This window comes from Peromyscus californicus, unplaced genomic scaffold (assembly GCF_007827085.1).
Source record: "Peromyscus californicus insignis strain IS unplaced genomic scaffold, ASM782708v3 Scaffold_5__1_contigs__length_169319896, whole genome shotgun sequence".
Lineage (NCBI taxonomy): Eukaryota > Metazoa > Chordata > Mammalia > Rodentia > Cricetidae > Peromyscus > Peromyscus californicus.
The window spans coordinates 20,891,324-20,917,018 of record NW_026294573.1 but is presented as its reverse complement, the minus strand read 5'-3'; the positions used below and the strand labels follow the sequence as shown (position 1 = coordinate 20,917,018).

The following is a 25,695-nucleotide window of genomic DNA, read 5'->3' as shown; positions in this document are numbered from 1 at the left end:
GTGCTGACTCTCAAAGCACAGGACCTGCAGCGTGTGGGAACCCTGGCTCTGACATTAGGCTCTGCCTGGGCTCCCCCCGCGGGGCTGCATTGGACCACCCCAGGCTCCCCAGCCCTGCCCGGGCTTCCCCAGCGGGGCTGCACTGGACCACCCCAGGCTCCCCAGCCCTGCCTGGGCTTCCCCCGCGGGGCTGCACTGGACCACCCCAGGCTCCCCAGCCCTGCCTGGGTTCTCCCCGCGGGGCTGCACTGGACCACCCCAGGCTCCCCAGCCCTGCCTGGGTTCTCCCCGCGGGGCTGCACTGGACCACCCCAGGCTCCCCAGCCCTGCCCAGATTACTCACGTCTTCGTTCGTCGTCAGGTTGGAGGCGACGAGGTAAGTGTGGAACCCTGAGAGGCCCAGGATGGACCAGATCGAGAAGAAGCAGATGACTAACTCCAGCACAGTGGGACCATCAAGGACACATGTGTGGGGGAGGTGGAGACCCTGGGACCCTGTGCTCACCCTTCCTCACTCACCCTTCCCTGGAGCCATACCCCTGAAAAGCACAGGTTTTCTAACCTTTCGGGGATCCAGTCATCATTTCTCAGCGGATCACCTCTGCACCCCCAAAACAGGATGGGAGTCCTGAGGAGCAAGTCAAGATCTGGCTAGGGATGGCCTGGGGAATTCTAACCACAGGCTCTTGGCCACGACGTGGTCCAGGGAGCTTGGCACCCTAAGGAACATGTGGCTGGTGACATGACTCAGGGGTAAAGGCGTTTGTCGCCAAGCCTGCTGGCCGGAGTTGGAACTTTGAGTTCCTCTGACCTCATTTGTGTGCTGTGGCACACGCGTGTTCTCCACTGCCCCCACGCAAGATACAATAAACAAAGATTTAATTAAGAAACACACTTGGGGTTGGAGAGATGCCTCAGCAGTTTAGAGTGAGGACTGCTCTTCCAGAGGACCCCTGTTCAATTCTCAGCACCCACATGGCAGCTCACAACTGCCTGTAACTCCAGTTCCAGGAGGTCTGACACCCTCACACAGACATACATACAGGCAAAAACAATGTGTGTGTGTATATATAAATGCACTCTTTGCCAGGCCTTTATAGACAGGGACAGTTTCCTGGGGTTGCTTGCTCAGCCCCTCCCCATGACGATCCATTCAGGATCAGCTCTAGGCCGGGTGTTGACATAGTAACCGGCAGAGTGGACTCCAGGGAACATGGCCCTAGCATCCCGCTTGGAGACCCACCCCACAAGAGGCCTCAACTCCCACCCAGGGCGACAACTGGCAAAAGATATCTTGCTGGTGTCTCTTTCAGAGTGGACAGGAAGTTGCTTTCTCGAGAACCTAGGAAGGAAGGACAGAGACCCAGCTCAGGGTGGTGACCACTGCCCCGTGCTAGGGCCAGGCTCACTGGTCAGTCCTCCTCCGCCCCTGTTGTCCCCCCACTCACGCAGAGTCAGGTGGGTGACCACGCAGGCGAAGATGAAGGCCGTCAGGAAGGAGAGGGAGAGGATAAACGCATAAAAGAAGCGGTAGTTCCGTCTCCCAACACAGTTGCCCACCCAGGGGCAGTGATGGTCAAACCGTTCTAGAAAGGGGAGGAGTTGGCACTGTGGGTCTCAGTCGGCACTGGTGGCTAGCCCTCCCCCCAGGCTGGCTCTGTCCCATCCTCTCACCCCCAACAGCAGCTGACTCCTGTCCCTCCCTTGGACACACCCTACTGGTAGTCCTTGATCATCAGATCCCACCCACTGCCTGACACATTCCCTCTATTCTTTTAGCTCCATAGTAACTCCTTCAGATGTCAACTACAAAGCCACTCCCTTAAAACGTCTCCTATGGCCTCAAACCAGGTAGGGGGTCCCCTGTCACCTGCTCTGTAACTCCTCTTTTATATAGCTTTGCCCTTGAGTGTTGACATTCATGCAAGACATGGACGGCCTCAGACCCCTGACATCTCCAGGATCCAATAGAGTGTCTGGTTCAAAGATTCATAGACCATGGCCTATTACCAGCTACATACCAACAACTCTGGGCCTAAGGCCCAGAGAGGGTTGGGCCGCTAGGTAACTCATGGAGAGCTGGCACCAGAGGCCAGGGCAAGGGACTGAGCTCATACCAGTGCTAAGTCCCTGAGGGTGGGAGTCACACCCAACTGATGAGGAAAGTCCCTGTGGGAATCTAGGTCATAAGCCCGTTTCGGGCCTTATGCCAAGGCTGCTGCCCTCTAAGGAGGTGGGTGGGGCAGACTGGTAGGGATGAATAACACCCACTGAGTCACCCACTCTCCTGCCTGCTGCCCCAGCTCTCCTCTTGGGGGAGTGCTGAGCTGGCAAGATGAAGTCACTGCCCTGGGACCTGCGCACTGTCACCATGGCTCAGCTCACTTGGGTGTCACATAGATTCTCCCTTATGACACCCTCCCAAGAGAACATCCTGGGTCCTCATCAAGCTGTAGAGCGTCCAAGGAGCAGGGTGAGGGAACAGACCTAGCTAGCAGAGGAGGGTGGTCAAGAGCCACCTGCCAGTTCTGGCCCAGGCTCTCCACCTCACCCTCCAGATTCTCACCCTCCCCACCTTCTTTCTCAGTTACATCATCCTCTCTCTGTCTTCCATGTCACTGCTGCAGGCTTCGGGGATCACGGACCTACTGAAGAGTGGACCGAAGCCTCCAGACAAGTTCAAGGTCTCTGTCTGCCGAAATACTTGGGGACTGGGGGACAGGATACACCAACCCTGGGCCAAGAGGTGTCACAGCCAATCTGGGAGAGTCAGCCTTCTGGCTCAGCCCTAAGTATTTCAGATGCTGCCCCGTCTTGCCCTACACGTGACTTCCTGCATCCAAGACTCAGTCTCTCAGGGGTCCCCGAGGCCTCCCACTCACCCACACAGTTGTCACAGACACTGCAGTGTGAGGTCCTGGGTGGTCGAAACATCTTACAGGTGAAGCAATACTTCAGTTTCACCATCTGCCCGTTGATCATCACCTCCCGGGTCCGAGGGGGCGGTCGGTATGTGGAGCTGCCTGTGTTGTCTGGGGGTGGGAAGAGAGAAAAAGAGGATGCCCAGATGGGAGTGGGGGACAACACACTAGCACAGGGTCAAACGTTATGAACTGCTTACAGGCCCAGCACTCCATCCAGGCCTGGGACTGTGCTCATATCTCACACATCTGCTCACATACCCGCCGGCCTTCACCCTGAGAAAGGCCATTAGGGACAGAGCTCCTAAGAAGGTTTAGGGAGGTCATGTGCCTCTAATCCATGAGAACTTCCCAGTTAAAGGAACAAGGTAAGCGCCCCAGGGAAGCAACTGGATCTAGAACTTGGCCATCTACAACCCACTGGTCCGACTCTCACCAAAGCCAATGATACTTAGAGAGAAGAGCTGGACAGAAGGCGGCGGCTCAGTGTTGGTGAAGGGTACTTCCTGCCCTCCCAGAGGACCTGATTCTGTCCCCAGCACCCATGTCAGGTGGCTCAGCTCTTCTGGCAGTCACATGCACACCTCCCTCGCCTCACACATAATTAAAAACAAAATCTTAACAAACAACAAAACAACAACATCAACAGAATGTCAGAGCTAGGATGGTAGCTCGTGCTTGCAATCCCAGACACCGTGAAATGGAAAACTGTGAGTTCAAGGCTAGCCTAGACTACAATGTATCTTTCCCTCCTCCTCCTCTTTCTTTTCTTTTCTTTTTTTTTTTTTTAGAAAAAGATGTTTACTGACCACACTGTAAGACAGAAGTAGGTAACAGAAAAACCACCTGTTGCCTGACCTTTTTATTTTCTTGTTTTTTAATGGAAGGAATAACAAGTTTACACAAAGTCTACAAATTCTACATGTTCTGTTGGATGAATGTTTCCAAACTGAACTCACATGAACTCAGAGTTCAGATCAAAAAAGTGTGTAGCCAGCCAGGTGTGGTGATGCACCCCTTTAATCCCAGCACTCGGGAGGCAAAGGTAAGTGGATCTCTGTGAGTTTGTGGACAGCCAGGGCTGTGTAAAGAGATCCTGTCTGACCAGGCAGTGGTGGCACACACCTTTAATGCCAGTACTTGGGAAGCAGAGGCAGGCAGATCTGTGAGTTCAAGGCCAACCTGGTCTACAGAAAAAGTTCTAGGTCAGCCAGGACTACACAGAGAAACACTGTTTCAAAGAACAAAAAACCACAAAATAGGGTCTCACCATGTATCCCTAGTTCCTGGAATTCACTATGTAGGCCTGGTTGCCCTTGAACTCACAGAGATCCTCCTGCATTCACCTGCCAGGGTGCTGGAACCACCAGCCCAGTTACTTATTGTTTTGATATGGGTGCTGAGCTTGGGAACATTCATCAACCGGGCTCCTAAACCCTAGTCTACTGCAGCCTCCAGTTTGGCTGCTTACCTCCAGTGACTAGTGTCTGAGGGCTTTCAGGAGCACTAGGCACTAGTCTAGGTACCCAGCATGCACTGGTGAGGCACATGCATTCTGATCTAAGTTCCAACCACCAAAGAGACTCTTATCATAACCTTGACCACACATGTTTAAAATGCAATTAAGCACCTAAAGATTTCCTCTTTAGAACAGGAAGTACAAAAAGGTAGGGGTTGGGGCCCAGGAGACTGAGTCAAGTGAACTCTGAGTCTTAGCTTTCTAATTTGTAAAATAGGATTCACTGGTAGAATGGTGAATACATTTTGGTCCTTTGTGAGACAGGATCTCATGTAGCCCAGGCTGGCTTAAACTCACTTTGTAGCTGAGGATGACCCTGATCCTTTCACCTCTCACATGTTGGAATTACAGACATGTAACTACCACATTTGGCTCTATGTGGTGCTGGGAACTGAAGCTGGGCAAGCACATTCTACCAACTGAGTCACACACCTTGTCCTGTTGTTTGGTTTTTGAGACAGGGTATTACTTCAGAGTTTACTCTGGTCTTGAACTCAGGCAGACACATTTACTTTACCCCGACACATGCTTTAAAGGTAAGCTCATTCTCAGCATTCCTACCTTACAGCTAAGACTTGCTCAACACATTAAGTGACTTGCCCTAGGCCACACAGTACACAGCAAAACCAGGATCTGAACCCAGGTTTCAAAGTTCACGTTTAAGGTCCTTTAAAACAATTTGTAGCACCTTGGTAGGGTTGCAGCTCAAAAAAGCACTTTGACCAGCATACCAGATCCCCAGGTTTAATCCCCAGTACCCCCCCAAAAAATAGAAATTATCCAGATTCCTGCTGGGCATGCTTGCAAGCCCAGTGCTTGGGAGGTAGAGGCAGGAGAATCACGAGTTTGAGGCTACCCTCAGCTACATGACAAATTTGAGGCCAACATGGACTACATAAAACTTTGTCTTAATAATAAAGGGGGGGGGAGCGGTGGTGGCACTCGCCTTTAATCCCAGCACTTGGGAGGCAGAGCCAGGCAGATCTCTGACTTCGAGGCCAGCCTGGGCTACAGAGTGAGTTCCAGGATAGCCAGAGCTACACAGAGAAACCCTGTCTTGAAAAGAAGAGACAAATAAACAAAAGAATCAATTCATTTCATTTTATGTATGTGGGTGTTTTGCCTGCATGTATGCTTGTACACCACATGTGTGCCTGATGTACATGGGGGCCAGAGGAAGGGATTAGATCCCCAGAGACAGGAGTTACAGGCAGTTCTGAGCTCCCATGTGGGTGCTGGGAATTAAACCCGGGTCTTCTGGAAAAGCAGCCAGTGCTCTTAACTGCTGAGCCGTCTTTCCAGTTAAATTGTTCCTCCCCTAAGTTACTTTCCTTAGGCATTTGCGGAGCAACAAGTAACTACTAGAACCTCTCTGCAGACAGCTTCTTTGCCCCCATCCTTGCCTGGCCAGTCAACGGTCTGCGTGTCCTCTCCAGCCCTCTGTCCTCTCCCCGAATCGCAATGATGCAGGCCAGGCCCGGATCACAAAGAGCTGCTCCAGAAGACTTCCTCTCCCATCCCTCTACACAGCCGCATCCTTCCTAATGCCCCTTCCAAGTTACTTCCTAGCTCCAAACACTTTCCCAGAGTCCTTTTAAGACAAGACAAGGGCTGGGGAGATGGCTCAGAGGTTAGGAACACTGGCTGTTCTTCCAGAGGTCATGAGTTCAATTCCCAGCAACCACATGGTGGTTCTCAACCACCTGCAACGAGATCTGGTGCCCTCTTCTGGCCTGCAGGCATACATGCAGACAGAACAGTGTATACATAATAAATAAATCTTAAAAAAAAAAAAAAAAAAAAAACAAGACGAGGGTTAGAGAGATGATCAGTGGTTAAGAGTCCTAAATTCAGTTCCTAGCACCCACACTGAAGAGTTCACCACGACCTGCAATGGACATCCTGCAATGGACATCCTTCTGGCCTCCTCAGACACCTGAAGACATATGGTGTACACAGACTCAAACAGGCAAACAGACATACACAGAAATCAAATAAATAAATCTTAAAAAAACGAAGACACACAAGACTGGCCAGGCATTCTGCAACCCCAGCTCTTAGCAGGGAGACATAGGGGACTCAGGAATTGAGCTCAGTCTTGGCTATCCAGCAAGACTGAAGGAAGCTGGGACTGCATGAGACCGTCTCAACATCTTCAACCATTAAAAAAATAAACCTAGGGGCTGAAGAGCTGGCTTAGTGGTTAAGAGCATGTGCTGCTCTTGGAGAGGACCTGGATTTGGTTCCCAGTACCCACATGGTGGCTATCAACCACCTGTAACTCCAGTTCTAAAGAATCTAAAGCTCTTACCAGATGGTGGTGGAGCACACCTTTAATCTCAGCACTCAGGAGGCAGAGGCAGGCAGATCTCTGTAAGTCTGAGGCTAGCCTGGTCTACAAATTGAGTTCCAAGACAGTCAGAGCTGTCTTGAAAAACCACCACCACCAAAAAAAAAAAAAAAAAAAAAAAAAAAAATCGAATGCCCTCTTCTGGAATCCATAGGCACTGCATGCATGTAGTACACAGACATACATGTATGTGAAACACCCATACACACAAAATAAAAACAAATCTTAAAACAACAACAACAACAACCAGACGAGCTTGGTGGCACTCATCTTTAAACCAGCACTCGGGAGGCAGAAGCAGAGGCAGGTGGATCTCTGTGACTTTGAGGCCAGCCTGGTCTACAAAGTGAGTTCCAGGACAGCCAAGGCTACACAGATCAGCCTGCCTCCACCTCCAGAGTGCTGGGATTAAAGGCATGTGCCACCACCACCCAGAAACAAACTTTATTCTTTTGACAGGGTCTCATTGTAGCCCAGGCTGGCCTCAAGCTTGCTGTGTATCAGGATGGCTTCGAACCTCTGACCTGCCAGCCTCTACCTCCTAAGCACTAAGCCTCTGTCACAGCTAGTTTTTGTGGTCCTGGGATTAAAACCAGAGCCTATGCTGCTAGACAAGCACGCTACCAACTGAGCTGCACCCCAGCCCACCCTCCCCGTCTCTCTTTAAGATTTAATTATTTGTTCTGTAGACAGTGTTCCTCCTGCATGTACGCCTGCACGTTATAAATCTCATTATTGATGGTTGTGAGCCATGTGGCTGCTGGGAATTGAACTCAGGACCTCTGGAAGAGCAGCCAGGGCTCTTAACCTCTGAGCCATCTCTCCAGCCCCTTTCTTTTCTTTTTCTTCTCCTTCTCCTCCTCCTCCTCCTCTTCTTCCTCTCTCTCTCTTTCTCCCCCCCCCCCCCCCCCCCCCGAGACAGAGTTTCCTATATATCCCCAACTGGCTTGGAACTCAGAGATCTGCCTACCTCTGCTTTCCAAGTGTTGGGATTAAAAGTGTGTGTGGACCCAGCACTTTCTTCCCTTTGGGGTAGTGGAGAATCAAATCCAATCAATACCTTTTACATCCCAGGGAAGTGCTTGCAAGGCCACTAGCTACATCCACAGCCCAAAGAACCAACTCCTGCAGGGGTGTTCAGGGCCTTTCTCCCACACCCCTTCCCTAACAGGCTGCTGCTGCTTTGGATGTCCTGTCTCTGGCCCCAGGACACCCTAGCCACTTCCTTTTTCTTCTCTCACCAGGCTTCACCAAAGCCCAACCTCATCTCCAATTACCCTACAGCCACCTCAGGCCTTGTAGACTCCTGCGCCTCACACCACACTGAACACACCTGTCACTGCGTGATGCTGTAGTAGGACCTGTGTGTGTGCGTCTTCTCCCCCAAGCTAGACTGTAACAAGGCAATACAAGGGCAGTCCTGGGGCTAAGAACTAGGAGGCAGAGAGCCGAGGAAGAAGACAAGCTTTAAGGTTGAGGCAGGCTGGGAGTTCAAGTTCTGACCTTTCCACTTAGGAGCAGGTGCTTCTGGGTAAGTAACTTAACTGCTGCCTCACAGAAGCAGATGAGCACCACGATGCCCAAGGCTATAAGGGTATAAAGACCAGAACGGGAGGTTGGGAAGTACCTCTTTAGCTATTCGCAGGAGAGGCCAGAGGCCCAGGCTCAGAAGTCTGAGAACACCGAGCTTGAACCCTTCCCGCCTGGAATTCATGAGGAAGTCCTTTGACTTCTGAGCCTCGGTTTCTCCCTCAGTAGAACAGAGATCAGGCGGTCCCGTGCTCTCCGCTGTGGTGAGGCGCGGAGGAGGACAAGGCCGTCTCAGGCACAATGCTGGTGGCCCGGGAGTCACTGACCTTGGTCCTGACCAACGGGCCAGAACACGCCAGCAGGTAAAAGGCCAGCTCTTTCCAAGCTACTGGCATCACTCCATACCAGACCCCAAGTCCTGCCCCCTGCCCCCGGGGCTCCAGCGCTGGCCAGCTGACCACCGCTGTCTCCCTGTCCTGTACAGGAGCTTTCAAGCTGGTAAGATGTATGGCTACACATCTCTGCCCAACCACTTACGGAGGTAGGCAGACCAAACCATTCAGCTTCTCTGATCAAAATAAATCAATAAAATGGAACCGAACTGACTCCACCCCCCCCCCCCCCCCCCCCCCCCGCCCAGGGTTGCTGGGAGAACTAGCTAAGAATTTACTAAGTGGGGTCAACACAATGTCTAGCATTTAGCAAGAGCCTTGGGGAGGCTGTGCACTCCTATCTGAAATACTGGGAACCAGAACTGCTTTAGATTTGGGCATATTTCAGATTTTAGAATATCTACATATATATAATGACATACAGAGAGAGTGGAATCCAAGCCACACATGAAATTCTCTTACATGCAGGTTTTACACAGGTCTTTTACACATAGCCAGAAGGCAATTTTTTTTTCATTATTGTTTTGAGACAGGATCTCACTAGGTAGCCCTGGTTGGTCTGGATCTCACTTTGTAGGCTGGCTTTGAACTCACAGAGACCGGCTTGCCTCTGCTGGGATTAAAGTATGAGCCACCTCACCTGGCTTCAGAAGGTAATTTATGGTATATTTTTAGTGCACCTGTGTTCTGACTGAAATCTGCTGGGTGAGGTCTGCTGTGGAATTTTCTGGTTGTGGTCTCAGATTTTGAAGCATTTAGGATTTTCAGGTAAGGGATGCTGAGCCTTGTAAATAGAAGCTAACACTACTATTGTTGCTATAGGAACAACACAGACACAGAGTGAGTTATAAAGAAACCTCTGGGAGTGAAGGGCACATACAGACCCTCTTCAGTATTGTGAGAACCTCCTGGGAATCTCACCGGATCCCAAAGATCCTCCTCAGGACACACGGGAACCTTGGTCTCTCACACAAGGGAGGGAGGGAGGCCCTAGCAGCCTGTTCCCCCTCCCTCCAGAGCTGGGACAGGAAGGTAAGCTGCCAAGAGCCGGGGAGCTGGAGCACAGGCGCCACTCAGGTGCTCAGCGGCAGCCACAGTTTGGTCAAAGGAGGCTTGAGGGGGCCATAACGAGCCAGTCTCCCTGCCGCCTGCTCTGCCCAGCAGCTACCACCTCCGACAGCTTGTTGCCCCCAGAGCAAGTCCACTGCTACTCCCGACCAAAAGCTCAGTCTTTCAAGGGTCAACAGGGAAACGTGATTACCAAGGTGCACTGAGACCGTCTTCCTGAATCACAGAGTATGCAGGCCGGGCAAGGACACAAGGCCACATTCGGCAGATGTGAAACCAAATTAACTCGGATTAGAAGGCGGGGTTGAGATTAGAATCTCTGTCTCCCAAGGCATCCATTTGTTCATTCCTTCACACACAAGCATTCACTACATGCAAGATACTATACAGGCCTGGGTGTGGTGGGTAAGGGACCCATACCGATGAGCCAGAAATGTCTGCTCACTCGATGCCTGCTCGGCACACCACAGTAATATATATTTAAAAATGTTTGGAGGCTGGAGAGATGGCTCGGTGGTTAAGAGCACCGACTACTCTTCTGGAGGACTTGAGTTCCATTCCCAGCACCCATGGTGGCTCATAGCTGCCTATAACTCCTGTCCCAGAAGATCCAATGCCCTCTTCTGATCTCAGTGGGCACTGGACACACATGGCGCACAGACAGACATGCAGACAAATCGTCCTTATACAAGGGTGCGAGACAAGGCCTTGCTACGCAGCAAGGTTGTCTTCAGGTCCTCTGGCCACCACCTGAGGGAAAAAAAACTCACTAAAGGAAGGAGGAAGTGGTTAAGAAATGCTTCCTGGCCAGCTGGTGGTGCATGTCTTTAATCCCAGCACTTAGAAGGCAGAGGCAGGTGGATCTCTGTGAGTTCCAGGCTAGCCTGGTCTACAGAGTGAGTTCCAGGCTAGACAGAGAAACTCCATCTCAAAAAAAAAAAAAAAAAAAGAAAAAGAAAAGAAAAGAGAAAAAAAGAAATACTTCCTGGCCGGCTGGGCCTCTAGGTGCACCTCAGAGCTTTCTGCTATGACCAACTCTTCCCCAGGAAAGCGAACAGATGCCCACACACTGGTGAGCGCCCTGGCCAGTGTGCCTTCCAGACAGGAAACTCTAGAGGAAGTCATTTCAAGAACTGGGGCTCGCCTCTCCCCACGTGTGCACCGCTGTGAGAAGCAGATGACCTTCCCCACAGCTTCCTCCTGCCTGAGGTACTGCCAGGACCCATCACACCTTCAAAATAGCTTTGTTGGCTGGGGCTGTCTATGGGAGCCAGTACTGGTGTGGAACAAGACCTCATCCCACCAGGGCAGGGTGGGCCTGGGTTACCGGAAAGGCTTTCCCTTCGGAGTGCTAGAGGTGGAGCCCTGGGCTTCACACGCAGGTGGTCTACCACTGGTCTCAACTCCAGAGAGGCTTAAGGAAGGAAGGAAGGCCCTGCCTGCCTGTCACCCAGCCGTCACCACAGCTGTTAGCACCTGTCCCCAGCACCGGCTCAAGGCTAACCATAAACCAACCTTCAAGTTCTGGTCACTGTAATCTCCACATGACCACTTCTGTTCGTCCCTGAGGTTGACGGAGCCCGGCCACCCACCAGGCTTAGTGCAAGGCCAGGGGACACAGGAAGATGACACAGAAGCTGTGACTGTGTGGCCACAGAGAAAGCAGTGAGTCGATGCCACTGACGCCATGGGGTGACTTGGGACCAGTTTGATTTCATTTTGAAATGTGGCATGGCTGCCTGTCAGCCTTTAAGCCTCGGTTTCTTCATTCGAAAATGAGCAATGGGATCTTGTAAGACTGTATGCAAACAAGAGATGACATTTTATCAAGGCTCAACCCATAGCTACTCAGTTACCGATGTTGGTGTCTATACTCTTGAGCATACAGAAGCGGGGCTGGAGAGATGGCTCAGAGGTTAAGAGCACTGGCTGCTCTTCCAGAGAACCAAAGTTTAATTCCCAGCACTCACATGGCAGCTCACAACTGTTCCAGTTCCAAGGGATCTCACACCCTCACAACAATGAATGTACATAAAATAAAATAAAATATTAAAAAAAAAAGAAGAATACAGAAACTGGGTGTGGTGGATCTTTCCTTTAATCCCAGCACTCAGGAGGCAGAGGCAGCAGATCTCTGTGAGCTCGAGGCTAGCCTAGTCTACAAAGTGAGTTCCAGGATAGCCAGAGCTACACGGTGAGACTCTACCTCAAAACACAAACACACAAACAAAGAATAGAGCTCTTTTTTCTAAGGGGGTGGTGGTATCATGAACATGATGATTGGTTATTCACCACTGTGTAACACATGCCTCCCACAAACCTTGTAACAACCATATCAGCACATTACCCATCTAACGGGAAGGGAAATACCGAAAAGCCAGGTGTGGCGGTACATGGCTTGAATCTCAGCACTCAGGAGGCAGAGGCAGGCAGCTCTCTGTGAGCTAGAGACCAGCCTGCTCTACATAGTGAGTTCCAGGACAGTCTAACACACGGTGGAGATCCTGTCTCAAAAACCAAAACAAAATAAAAATAAACAAACAAAACACCACCAGGAATAGAGAAGAGAGCCAGGTAAGATGTCACATAACCTGTGCTCCTAGCAACTGGGGGGTGAAGGCAGGACTGGGAATTCAAGGCCAGCCCAGCTATCCCAGACTGTCTCAAAACCTAAACCCAGGCTGGGGATGTAAGCTCAGTTGGCAGTGTGCTTGCCTAACATCCCAAAGCCTGACCCTGATCCCCAGGGCCATGTGAACTGGGTGCAGAGGTTCCCACCCTAGTAACCTCAGCACCTGGGGGTGAAGGATCATCTTTAGTGAACCTGAGCTACATAAGACCCCCTCAGACAAAACGAACAAACCAAAACCCCCAAATTAAAATAAAACACAAAGTGGCAATATACCAGATAGAACCAGACACCAGCTCTTCAGGGATGGGTGGACAGCACCCAGGAGGGGAGCAGGGCAAGATACCAGCTCTTCAGAGATGGGTGGGCGGCACCCAGGAGGGGAGCAGGGCAAGATACCAGCTCTTCAGAGATGGGTGGGCGGCACCCAGGAGGGGAGCAGGGCAAGATACCAGCTCTTCAGAGATGGGTGGGCGGCACCCAGGAGGGGAGCAGGGCAAGCAAAGGAAAAGGCCCAGGGGCCCTGAGGTCCCACATCGTTGGGATGGGGGGGGGGAGTGGGAGGAAGTGGGGAGGGCTGTGCTGGCCTCCTGGTGGCTCTGCCCCCGCAGGGAGTTTCCTGCACTAGGCTTGTGAATCATGGTCTGAGAAAGTTATTTCCCCTTCCCAGTCTCCATCCTTCTACTCCAGCAAAGGGAAAATCTCCGCCTATACCAAGAACCTCACACACCTCCATGTACCTGCTTCAACAGGCGCCATAATGGCCAGGGACCCTGCAACCTAGCTTTCTCTTGCGTGATCATAGTCCATGCAGAGCAAATAAGCCTGGCTTTGCCTCACGGGGCCTACATAAATTTCTCTTTTAAAATATATAGTCACATGTCACATAAAAGCAGTTTCAAGAAATACGTCATTGTGTCTGTAGGTGATTTCCCCAGGCAGATGTCACAGGAAGTACTCACATAAACTAAGGAGGCTCTGGTTCCATTAGGTGGCTTAATGGGGACCTCAGTTATAAATGGAGTTTGTCAGTGACTAAAGCATTGTTATATAGCATAAGGCTTATTTAAAAGTATTTTGGGGAGGGGACTCCACAGGGTCTCACTATGGTGGCCTGAAACTTGCTATGTAGAACTAGTCTCATAAAAAAATGAGCCGTTTGTCGGGCGGTGGTAGCTCACAGAGGCAGAGGCAGGTGAGTCCCTGCCATTTCAAGGCCAGCCTGGTCTACACAGTGAGTTCCAGGACAGCCAAGGTTGTCACACAGGGAAACCCAGTCTCAAAAACAAACAAACAAACCAAAGTGAGCCATCTGAAGGAAAACTAAAGAAATGACGGGAGGGGCTGGAGAGATGGCTCAGCGGTTAAGAGCATTTGTTAGTCTTGAGAAGGACTCAGGTTCGGTTCCCAGTACCCACATGGTAGCCCATAACCACCCAAACTCCAGTTCCAAGGGATCCAATATCTTCTTATGTTCTCTGCAGATACCAGGCACACATGAATGGTGCACATATATTCATGCAGGCAAAACACTCAGTAATTTTACAAAAAAGTTGGGCATTAGGTGGGCTAGGAGCCTGTAACCCTAGCACCCAGGAAAGACAGAAGCGGGAGGAGCACTCGCCTGTCTGTAGATTGAGTCCATATATATCCAGGCCAGCCAAGGACACACAGGGAAACCCTATTTCAAACAACTAACAACCAAAAGAAAAAACTAACGAAGGTAGGGCTGGGACACGGGCAGGGTAAAAATCATGCAAGCTGAATTCCAATGACTGCTCCTCAGGAAAGCAAGCTGGGGGTGCTAGGGAGGCACCCAAATTCTAAGCTTAGAAAGGCCAGGGGCCAAACAATTCCAATCAGAGAAAGCAGGAGGGTGGCCCGGTCAGCAGAGCCCTGAAGCAGCCCAGGGAGGAGATGAGGCAGGCCTCCCTGGTCTGCCAGGGATGGACACACAGAGCTGATGGGACAGGCTGTGAGCATCCCAGGACACCCCACAGAGCTGATGGGACAGGCTGTGAGCATCCCAGGACACCCCAGAGAGCTGATGGGACAGGCTGTGAGCATCCCAGGACACCCCACAGAGCTGATGGGACAGGCTGTGAGCATCCCAGGACACCCCACAGAGCTGATGGGACAGGCTGTGAGCATCCCAGGACACCCCAGAGAGCTGATGGGACAGGCTGTGAGCATCCCAGGACACCCCACAGAGCTGATGGGACAGGCTGTGAGCATCCCAGGACACCCCACAGAGCTGATGGGACAGGCTGTGAGCATCCCAGGACACCCCAGAGAGCTGATGGGACAGGCTGTGAGCATCCCAGGACACCCCAGAGAGCTGATGGGACAGGCTGTGAGCATCCCAGGACACCCCAGAGAGCAAACCTTGTGTCTGTCCTGGGAGTGTGGCTGAGCCTAGGCGAACACCTTGGTGTGGGCTGTCTCCTATTGGACCAGGAATGCCTCAGGAACAAGTTCTGACTCTTGAGCAACTGCCCCGGGGCCTTGGGGTGATCTAGCAAAGCTGCCCACCAGCTGATGAGCCCAGACCTCAGATGAAGGTGACCAACTGCCTCAGTTTACCTCAGGTGCTCTCCCAAGACAAGGCTTTCAGTTCTAAAGCTTTTCTGTTTTAGTGCTGGGCAAACTGGGAGGAGCTGGTCCCCTGCTGTCCCTGTTGGAGCAGCAAGGCTCAGTCCCTGCCTTGCCCCACTGTTCCTGTTCAGTTCCTGTTCCTTTGAACACTCACCTCAGAGCCAGAAGGGCTCAGGGACCTTAGACCCTTTCAAGAAAATGTGTTTCAACTCTGACAAAAACTTCCTGGCCACATTTCAAAATCTAGGTACAATTCAAGCAGGTGGCAATGGTGCCCTCTCAGACTCTGTTCTCAGATGAGTCTTATTCCCAGTTCCACACCACCCATTCAAGCACGGCTTCCTAAGGGCACGACTCTGCGTGCTCGGCTAACGTGTCCTGCTCAGTGGCCCCAGGCCTGGCCCCGTTCCCTCCTGCTCCCGTTCCCTCCTGCTCTGTCCTTCCTTTGCTCTGTCATCTCCCTGGAGGACTCCCTTCACACAGGTTCTTGTGCTTGAAGTGCAGTGTGCCCTCACAGGGTAGCAACCGTCCCCTCTCCAAGTCTCACATACAGAACACACTCCTGATTCCTCCCGACTAGCTTCCAAAGGCTCTTCCAGGCAGACCTCTCCACCTAACACTGGCCTCGACCCCACAGGGTAGGCTTCCTATCAGATCCCTGTCTTTAGATTCTGGCCATCCGGCCCGGCAGTGATGGCGCACACCTTTAATCCCAGCACTCAGAAGGCAGAGGCGGGTGGATCTCTGTGAGTCTGAGGAGGCCAGTCTGGTCTACAAAGTAAGTTTCAGGACAGCCAAGGCTACACAGAGAAGCCTTGTCTTGAAAAGAAAAAAAAAAGTTCAAAGCAACTAGGCGGAGGTAGTGCATGCTTTTAATTCCAGCACTCGGGAGGCAGAGGCAGGTGGATCTCTGAGTTCAAGGCCAGCCTGGTCTACAGAGTGAGTTCTAGGGCAGGTAGCCAGGGCTACTCAGAGAAACCCTGTGTTGGAAAAAAGAAAGAAAGAAAGAAAGAAAGAAAGAAAGAAAGAAAGAAAGAAAGAAAGAAAGAAAGAAAGAAAGAAAGAAAGAAAGGAAAAGGAAAAGACTCTTGTCATCCATTTGGCTGCCAGGAGGCATTGTATAGAGCCGGCATTTAACTGCATGAACCCACCCTGTCCTCCCTGGGAGACACCAAAACCTCTCACATGTCCCCAGTGCAGCAAATAGAGCTTCCGGAGGCTCCCATTCATTCCTCAGCCATCCTTCCATCCATCCCTTTCTTCAGCTAACACCACTGAGCTTCCTGTACGGTGATAGGTAAACCAGACACCCATGTCTTCATCTCCCTTGCCTGAACACCAAGGCGAAAAACAATTTCATCATGACCACCATGTAGCCCCGTGGGAATGTGTCATAGAAGGTCTAGCCCAGGATACAGGACATTAAAGTGGAGAAAAAAGGATGGAGGGGATGTATCCCTGCTGCCATCCCTAAACACAAAGCCTGGGCGTGGGAAGAGGGTACCTACTCCCTCCCTCTCTCTTCAACCCTTGGCCCTGTGACCCCTTGCTTGGAGTCTACATTTACACATCTGGGATCACCCTCCGCAGATGTGAAGATCTGTGGGGAAAACAGTGGACAGTGCTGGACACACAGATCCCAGCTCTCCCTAAACATGGGGATTACTGTTGTTACTAGTCAAGCAGCTCAGGAGCCAGGGGATTCCAGGCAGCCAGACACAGAGGCCTGGCTGAGTTGCACAATAATCCTGCTTCAGGATTAGCCTGACTGAAGTGGACATGAACCCAGAGGCTGCTGAGCAGCCCAGGTCATACACTGAGGAGATGCATGGGGAGGCCAGAGCCGTGCAAAGGGGAAGGAAGCTTCTAGAGGAAGACCATGGGTGTGGTTGCTCCACCCCCATGCTCCACCCCCTTCCTGGGCCAAGGAGGCGTTGGTGAACAGGCAAAGCTGAGAGGTATCCTCTCCTGGGCCCTCCCCAGCTGCTCCAGAATCAGCAAAGTAATTCCTGGGGATGGATGTGGCTGGGCTCTGACATTTACAGGTCACTAGATCTCACCAGGCCAGCTGGGCGGTTAAAAGCCTGTGTGTATACTGCCTACTTAGGGCAAGGAGCCAGCCATGACCGGAAACCCTGGAGGTGTGCAAACATCCGAGTCACTTCGCAGCAGGAAGGAGCTGGGGTGGGGCCAGCTGAGAGGAAGGTCCTGGCCCTGGGCAGACAGCTCTCTCCTCTGGAGGAATAAAGAGCTAGCCACTCAGAGGCCTGGGAGGGGGGCAGGTTCTTTTCTGGGCACCCAGCTTTCCCTCCTCCATGCTTTCACCTCGGTAGACAGACCCTTCCTTCCTCACATAGCATCTAGGGCTTGTCCTGACCTCTAGGCTAAACTAGCCCATGCCCCATGCTGCTGCCCGCCTAGCCTGTTCCCCTGCCCAGGCCTATGCCTCCCTCTTTGCTCATATACCACCTCCCTCATAGCCCCATAGCTGGCACCCACCCCCACCCCCACCCCCACCCCGGCCAGCCCCAAGTCCCGTGCCTCTTCCCTAACATCCTTTTTATTTGTTTATTGTCTTTCTTGTACCCTGGAATGTCACCTCGACCTCCATGAGGACAGAGATTATTGTCAGTTTCCTTCATTCCCTGTCCCCAGCATCTGGAATAGCTCATGGCGCACAGCAGGGGTTCAATAAATGTTTCATGATTGAATGAATAAAGAGTACACAAACATTTAGCCTAGTGTTGGGGAGCATGCCTATAATCCTAGCACTTAGGAGGTGAAGGTAGACAGATCAGAAATGAAGGCTCTCCTCAGCTACATGGTGAGTTCAAGGCCAGCCTAGACTACATGATACCTTGTTGTGGGGGGTGTGGGGGAGTATATGAACATCTAAGAGCAGGGCTCAGGCCAACCGCTGCCTGGAGGTGCATCACAGGTCTTGACTAACTGTGTGTTCTTTTTTTTGCTTGGTTCCTCCCCCCGCCCCACCCCAGCAGGATCTCACTATGTAGCTCTGGCTGTCCTGGAACTCCCTCTGTAGAACAAGCTGTCCTGGAATTTACAGAAATCTGCCTGCCTCTGTCTCTGGGATTAAAGGCACACACCACCACTGCCTGGCTTCGGCTGTGTGATCCTGAACCATGTACTTAAACTCTCTGCGTCTCCTTTCAGTGAATGAATAGGAAAATATTACACTGACCTCACAGGCTAATGGCCTATCAGTAGTCACACATACAAGGGCAGCTCAAATCGCTGCCCTGCTCCCTGGATGAAAGCATTTCTTGCTTACTTATTCGCCTGCTTGCTCATCATCTGCCTCCCTCTACTACAGTGTCAGCTCCAGCCTGCCTTGCTCCCGGCTCAATTCCTTAATTCCTAGCAAAGGGCTGTAGGAGGGAAAACCAGGCCTCTTCTCACATCTGGATCGTGGAGCTGGGGAGCTATCACGGGCTGGGATGGAGCTGGGGAGCTATCACGGGCTGGGAGTGAGAGCCTCACCAATCTGCTTCTCCAGGGCGGCTGCTTCACAGATGGTCGCCCGGGGTAGGATGCCAGGGTCGGTGAAACTGGTCTGCAGGAGGCAGCTCATGACGAAGAAGAAGAGGATGGCAGCGATGATGGGGATGGCCAGGGTCAGCTCGCGGGCCAGGTAGGGACAGCTAGGAAAGAAGAGAGTGCAGATTACCCAGGGCTCCCTGGGGTACCACGTTCTTGAAAAGAGCCTCTCTCTGAAGGGCAGGGGAGGTGAGTGCAGCTCCTCCCTGTAAGTGCCCAGAGCAGACATTACTAGTTAATCCTGGACTTTTTCCAATGTCAGATGAGGTCAACAGATACTCTCCCTCACCCGACGCTGGCAGGCAGGTCCCTCTTCCTCATCCCTTCCTTCCAACAGGAACTTGCTAGATAGCCCAACCTGGCCTGAAACTTTCTAAGCTGGCCTTGAACTCTTGGTTTTTCTGCTTCCACCCCTTGAATACACACACACACACCACCATACCGAGCCTTCATTTTTTTGTGGCAGCAAAAAACAAAAAACAAACCCAGGCCAAAACTGAGATGGTTCAGCATATAATGCTTGCTATCCAGCTCGACAGCCTGAGTGTGGTCCTGGAGCCCACAGGATAAAAGAAGGAGGGTGACGCACAAGGTGTCCTCTGACGGTCACATGCATGCCATGGCAACACATATGCATACATACACAAAATAAATAAAATCCACCAGCGGTGGTGGTGCACGCCTTTAATCCCAGCACTAGAGAGGCAGAGGCAGGTGGATCTCTGAGTTCGAAGCCAGTCTGGTCTACAAGCGAGTTCCAGGACAGCCAGGGCTGTTACACAGAGAAAATCTGTCTCGAAAAAACAAACAACAAAATAAATAAAATGTAATTAAAAACCAAAGAGAGAGACAAAGAGACAGAGATGGAAACAGAGAAGGACAGGGGCTTCTTGGGCTCGCTCTAAACCCCTGGACCCAAGCCATCTTCCTACTAAGAGCTGGGACAGCAGGTGAACACAACACTGTGTCCAGCTCAGTACCCAGCATTTTAATATTTCCTGTCTATGGGTGTTTTGCCTGTATGCATGTCTGTGCACCATTTACATGCCTGGTGCTTGAAGAGGCCAGAAGACGACACTGGATGCCCTGGAATGGTAGTCAGAGATGGCTGTGACCATGTGGGTGCTAGGACTGAACCCGAGGCCTCTGGAAGAGCAGCCAGTGCTTTTAATCACCCTCCAGACCTATCCCAGCACTTAGCTGCAGTCTCAGCTCTCAGTCCTTTTAATAGACACAGAACTTCAGGAAGCCATTGCCAATTACGGGGGCTGCTACTTGAGATGACCATCCATGGCAATGTTGCAATGTCGTTCATTCATTCATTCATTCACTCATTCACTCATTCATTCACTCAGCCAGCTGCTCCATAAATATTACTGAGTTCTTTTTTGTGCCAGGCAACACTCTCAATAAACAGCAGGAATAGTGGCTATGAATATGACAAGAGTCTCTCTGTCGTGTGGCTTACGGTCGACTGGGGAAAAGAGCCCCACAAACAGGGAACTGCCACACATGGTGATGTACGCTGCAAAAAAAAAGATCCCTGAAGGAGATGATACTGCAGCCATACCCAGAAGGAGGAGGAGAGGGCTAAGGAAAGCAGCATGTCCCTGCCCCTGCCACCCTAGACACTAACTCCAGGCTGATCCAGGATGGTTCCAGGAACAGCTTGTGGGATGCCATGCTCCTCCCTCCCAGCAGGCAGGCTGCCCACCACAAGCTTCCACTTCCATTTTAGGGCTGTAATGGTGGGGGGCATGGCTTCAGGATGAAGTGGACCTACTGGGGCGCGCTATGGCCGGTCTTCTTTGTCACTCTGCTGTCCACTCCAAAGCCACAACCACTTTCTGCAAATGTAAATCAATCTGTCAGTTCCCTGCCTGAGACCCTCTGATGGCTTCAGATGGGATCCAGACTCTCCATCGGCCTACTAGGCCAGCCTTGTCCTGATTTGCTGAGGTTCTCCGGCCTCGGCCTACAGAACTCTCCTCACCCCCTCTACCCGACATCACATCAGCAGTCTCTACACAATCGGGACTCTTTCCTACCTCAGGGCCTTTGCACTTACTGCTCACTTCCTCTGGAATGTTCTTCCTCAATAGTTCATACAAAGCAGTCCTCCCCCAAGACTATTTTCTGTTCAGGATTTATTAAAAATGTTAGCTGTGGGGACTAGAGATGGCTTAGTGGTTATAAACACTTACTCCTCCCTCCAGAGGACCTAGGTTCAGCCGCCAGCATCCACGTGATAGCTCACAACCATCCCTAATACCAGTTCCAAGGGTTCCAATGCCCCCTTCTGAACTCCCCACATGGTACAAGTATATACATGCAGATAAAACACTCAAAGACATAAAATAAACAAGCCGGGCTGTGGTGATGCACACCTTTGATTCCTGTGCTCAGGAGGCAGAGGCAGGCAGATTTCTGTGTGTTCGAGGCCAGCCTGGTCTGAAGAGTGAGCAGCCAGGCTACACACACAAACCCTGTCTCAAAACAAACAAACAAAAATTAACTAATTTAAGGTATGGCAGCTTACACCTTTAATCCCACCACTCTGAAGGCAGAAGCAGACAGCTCTCTCTGAATTTGGGGCCAGTTTGGTCTATACATTGAGTTCCAGGCTAGCCAGGACCACAGAGTAAGATCCTGCCTAAAAAAAAAGTTCACTGCTTGTGTGGATGTTACCTGCCTTTGTCCTGCTAAGTGACAAGCTTCTCTGTGGGCACAGACAGCATCCCTCGCATGTTACCCAGGAAATACCTACCATATAAATGGTGCACCCCTCATGGAGAGAAAGTACCTACCATATATTTTATTTTTCAGTACTACAGACCAAACCCAATGCCTTGTACATGCTAGGAAAGCACTTTGCCTTTCTGCTGTCTCCAGCCCTAACACCTGATGCCTTCTGAAGATTTACTATATGCTAGATACTGCCCTAGTCAATAAGTATATTATAAATAATACCTACAGGCTGGGGACACAGCTCAGTGGTAGAACACTCTACCATGCACAAAGTCCTGAGTTCAATCCCCAGCAGCACAAAGTAATAATAATAGTCATAATGGCAATATCAAATTGATATCTGAAGTACAAACTAGGCATGATGCTACATGCCAATATCATGGCATTTGAGAGGCTGAGAAAGGAGAATCCTAAGAATTTGAAGCCAATCTGGGCTAAAGAGGGAATGCTATCTTAAAAACATTAATTCTGTGGGGGCACAGTGGCACATGCCTTTAATCTCAGTCAGCACTCGGAGACACAGGCAGGTGGGTCTATGTGAGTTCAAGGCCAGCTAGGATTACACAGTGAGACTCTGTTTCAAAATTAATCAATTAAATGCCTGACATACATAACAGTCACCATGTGCTAGATACGTTGCTGAGCACTTTACATGCATTTCTCAAGTCTTCACGGTGACCCTCTAACCTTATGCCCCAAACTTCACACATGAGGGAGTTGAGAAAGCTTAAATAACCTGGACAGCACAGGTCAGGAGTGTTCACGTGACTGAGAAGCTCATGCTGACCAACCGCAGCCAGCTGTTGCCTTTCCACTGGAGCCAGAGGGGATGTGATGGGTGGGGCTGCTGCTTGGGCACTACATCTGTTGGGAGGCTCGGGACCAGAGCAGTGAACACTGCTTCTGAAGCCTGCAGCGGCCTTCCCCTAAGGACCAGAGCCTGCCAAAGCCAAGGGCTCCAAGTGGGCCACCCTCTGCTCACACATCTCTTCATGTCTAACCCTCCAAAAGAACCAGCCACTCTCAGTGTCAGTGTGGACGGCTCACCTAGTTCATGTACAAGCCGAGCCTGGGGAACAAAGACTGGTACTTGCAGAGCCCTTGGGAGACACCAACACCAAGTCCTAGGCTCTGATTTCCACAGCTAGATTCAAGGTCACCCAGCCAGGATGCCAATTACAAGCTGGATCTCAAGACTCTCAGCAAGTGATGTGTCCATTCATTCCTTCAACCATAACCTCCTGTGCACTGGCTCCAGACACCAAATATACAGCAGTGTGGATATTTACTATGCTCACGGAAAAGACAGGCACAAAATGACCAAACAAGTGTGTGTGTGTGTGTGTGTGTGTGTGTGTGTGTGTGTGTGTGTGTGTGTTAGCAGAAGGGGAAAGAATGAAAAGAAATGAGTGAACCATGAGGGTGCTCCAAACAGTGCAAAGGCCCTGAGGCAGCAGGTCAATGAGCTTGAGAGGCTAACTCGGCAAAGAGGATGAGCCGGAGGACTAAGAGGGAGCAGAGGCCATTATCAGAGCTCTGGCTCTCACCTAGAGGGAGAACCAGGGAGCCTGAAATCTGGTGTCAAGGGGCCGTGGCTGCGGTGTAACATGGGAAGTGGAGTAGAAGCTGGCAGCCCTGCCTGCTGGGAAGCTGTGTCACAACCCACCAAACAGGGAAGCAAAACCAGCAGGAAGGGTCTCCCCCAAGAGTCACCAGTACCTTCCCCAGAGCATCAGGAGTGAGCGCCTCCTACCGTTCCTGTCCTCACTAAAAGCATGTCCACCACTCTGGCTCCTCTTTGGAGTCCTCCAAGCCCCCAACACCCAGCAGGACTATGGGATGTAACCCAACCCTGCTCCCAAAGTCACCACCCAAGAATGAGAACAAGAGATGAAGGCCAAGTTGACTGACTGGTCTGTTCTCCCTTCCTCCTAGGCTGGGAACAACTCAGGACCACCACGAAGACATTCATCAGAAGTCCAGGAGTTCATGCTCTGAAGCATCCAGATCTTACCCTGAAGGGTCACAGGGCAACTACAGCCATATTACTTCCTCCTGCCTGGGCCATAACCCTGGGCGTGAGTGGCCCAAGGGCTCTGGAAAAAGCATTTCTACAGCACCCAAGAGGTATTAGTAAGGTGGAAATGAAACTTGGTCGTCTAAGGGCCAAGCTGGGGGCCCAGCGCTTCTCCGTGTAAACCACTCTGAACCTTTTCCCATCCTGACCCAGTATGAAACGCAGAGCATTTTGGGGGACAGTGGGAAAGAAGGAAGCCTTCACCTTGCGGTTGCAGACACATAATCCATGTCCTGGAAAGTGACCTGAGAACTGATCTTTCAGAAAACCACATGCCCCCAGGAAGTGATTTTTGGAGAATAGAGAATTAGTAGCTGCCAACATCAAGTGCTAAAAGCTTGCATGCAAAAGAATAAATAAATGATAAATAAATTTGAAAAAAGCTAAAAGCTCACGTGCATGACTGGGTACTAATCTCAATAAAGCCTTCGGAGGTGGGTCCCCATTCTGTCGATGAGGAAGTGGGGAGTGGAGGGTGATGTGATTGCCCCAGGCCACACAACTAGTGGGAGGTGGAGCTGGGATCTGGGCTAGGTTCCCTGGCTCGAGTCGGAGGTCTTAACTAGGCTCAACCCCAAAGAACAGAGACAAGTAGGAGGGAAAGGTGGGACTTAACCGGTGGGTGTGCATGCGTGTGTGGGGTGTGTGCGTGCAAAAAGTCATATGGCTGGTGGCTCCAGCTAGAGGCTGAGGGTGGGGTGGGAACTTTGGATGCATGAGTGGCCCTGATAAAGCCATAAGTAGCCACTCCTCCATCCTTCGGTCCTGTGATGGAGAGGCCGTGTAGGCCAGCCCTGGGTCACTAGAAAAAAGGTCAAGAGCCCATAAAGGGCAATTAAGACCTGTCATGCGAAAGTACTAAGGTCTCTTTCATGAAAAAGAGTGGTGCAGCTGTCTGGGTGGGGGAATGGACCGACGGATGCTCCGGAGTGTCCAGAGGGGAAAGAGAGCCAGGTCAAGGTTGGAGAGACACCTGGGGTTCTAGGAAGGTAAGGGAGGATCGGGAAGTAGCTTTGGAGAAACTAAGGAAAGCGCTGGAGAGGGAAGGGCCAGTCTGAGAGGCCCAGAGATGCTTTAGAAAGGATGCCTTGGGGCCTAGGGCGAGCATGACTGAGGGAAAGCGGGGTTTGGGGGGGACAGTCTGAGGGAGCCAGGACCCTGCAGAACCTTGGAGGGACTTGAGAAGCCGCCTAGGAGATTCAAGGTGTCCACAGCCAAGGGACACAAAAACTTAGTTGTCTGAGGATAGGCATAAAAGACGCCTAGAGCGGTCAGAATGAGCCTGGGATAGGCAAGAACCGGCCAAGGCTAGGGGCAGGCGGACCTGAGGGACCCGGCAAAGGCCGGTGACCGGGGCCGGGCACCCCAAGTCCGGGTGGCGAGCAGGGGTGCGGGGGTCCCGGGCGGGCGGAGGCCGGATGGTACACGGATGCGGGCCGGGAAGGAGCGGCGGCCGGGGGCCACAGCGCACGCAGGGGGGATGGGGCGAACTCACTCGAAGAAGAAGAAGAGGACGGTGGTGCTGAGGATGAGCAGCAGCGTGAGCGCGAAGACGCCGCCGTGGCCGGCCAGCATGAGGCGGCCGCCGCAGTAGAAGCGGTTGCGGCCCGGGAACACCTCCCACTTACGCCGCGGCCGGCGGCCCAGGCTCCCGCTGCCGCTGCCGCTGCCGCTCCAGCGCGGTGCTCCGGGCGCGGGCCCGGGGCTCGGGGCGGGGGGCGCGGCGGGGCCGGGGCGACGCGCCCCGGGGGAGGCGGGCGGCGGGGCGGCCCCGGGGCTGATCTGCTGGTACTCGCAGTCCTTCATGCGGCCGCCCCGCGGGCCTCGGCTCCGCGCCCCGCGGGCCGGCCGCGCCGCTCCGGGACCGGGCCGAGCAGCGGAGGTGGCGGCGGCGCGCGCGGCGCGGGCGGGCGGGCGGGCGGGCGGGCTCGCTCGGGTTGGCCCCGTCCGCGGCCGCCCCGCCCCCGGTTCGCTCCGCAGCGCCCCCTGCGACCGGCACGGGAACTGCAGGCGCGGCCTCCCGGGGGGCGGGGGGGGCGGTGCCTTGGCATGGAGACCCTGGGTTAGCAGTGCGGGCGCTCGGCGGAGCCAGGAGATTCAGGGGACCCGCCCAGACGGTAACTCCAAGGCCAGGCTCGCCCACCTCGGAGGGCAGGCCGGTAAGGGTGGTACACAATTTGCTTTGAAAGTTCCGAGTGTCTAAAAGGGTGCGAGTGAAATAATCCTCTGTCTTTCCCTCCCACCCTGGGTTACTAGATATCCCCTAAACGGGCATCATTCCCGAGGGCCCCAAGGTTTTTTCAGGTGG

At 52.3% G+C, this 25,695-nt stretch overlaps 1 protein-coding gene and 1 pseudogene across 5 annotated transcripts in view; one reads left to right on the top strand and one right to left on the bottom strand.

The window, feature by feature from the left end:
* The window catches only part of Zdhhc18 (zinc finger DHHC-type palmitoyltransferase 18), a 32,629-nt gene extending 7,421 nt beyond the window's left edge, over nt 1–25,208 (bottom strand). For 4 of the 5 annotated variants that reach the window (XM_052716736.1, XM_052716737.1, XM_052716738.1 and 1 more), the window contains exons 1-6: nt 24,883–25,208; nt 18,506–18,666; nt 2,883–3,032; nt 1,449–1,586; nt 1,294–1,342; nt 344–446 (exon numbers count right to left, since the gene is read on the bottom strand). In XM_052716736.1, the coding sequence (XP_052572696.1) occupies nt 344–446; nt 1,294–1,342; nt 1,449–1,586; nt 2,883–3,032; nt 18,506–18,666; nt 24,883–25,193 (912 nt within the window). In that variant the 5' untranslated portion in view covers nt 25,194–25,208. The remainder of the gene's footprint in view (nt 1–343; nt 447–1,293; nt 1,343–1,448; nt 1,587–2,882; nt 3,033–18,505; nt 18,667–24,882) is intronic. The other variant, XM_052716740.1, reaches the window with a different exon arrangement.
* Nucleotides 12,020–12,137, top strand: LOC128098102 (uncharacterized; annotated as a pseudogene).
* Nucleotides 25,209–25,695: the final 487 nt, after the last annotated feature.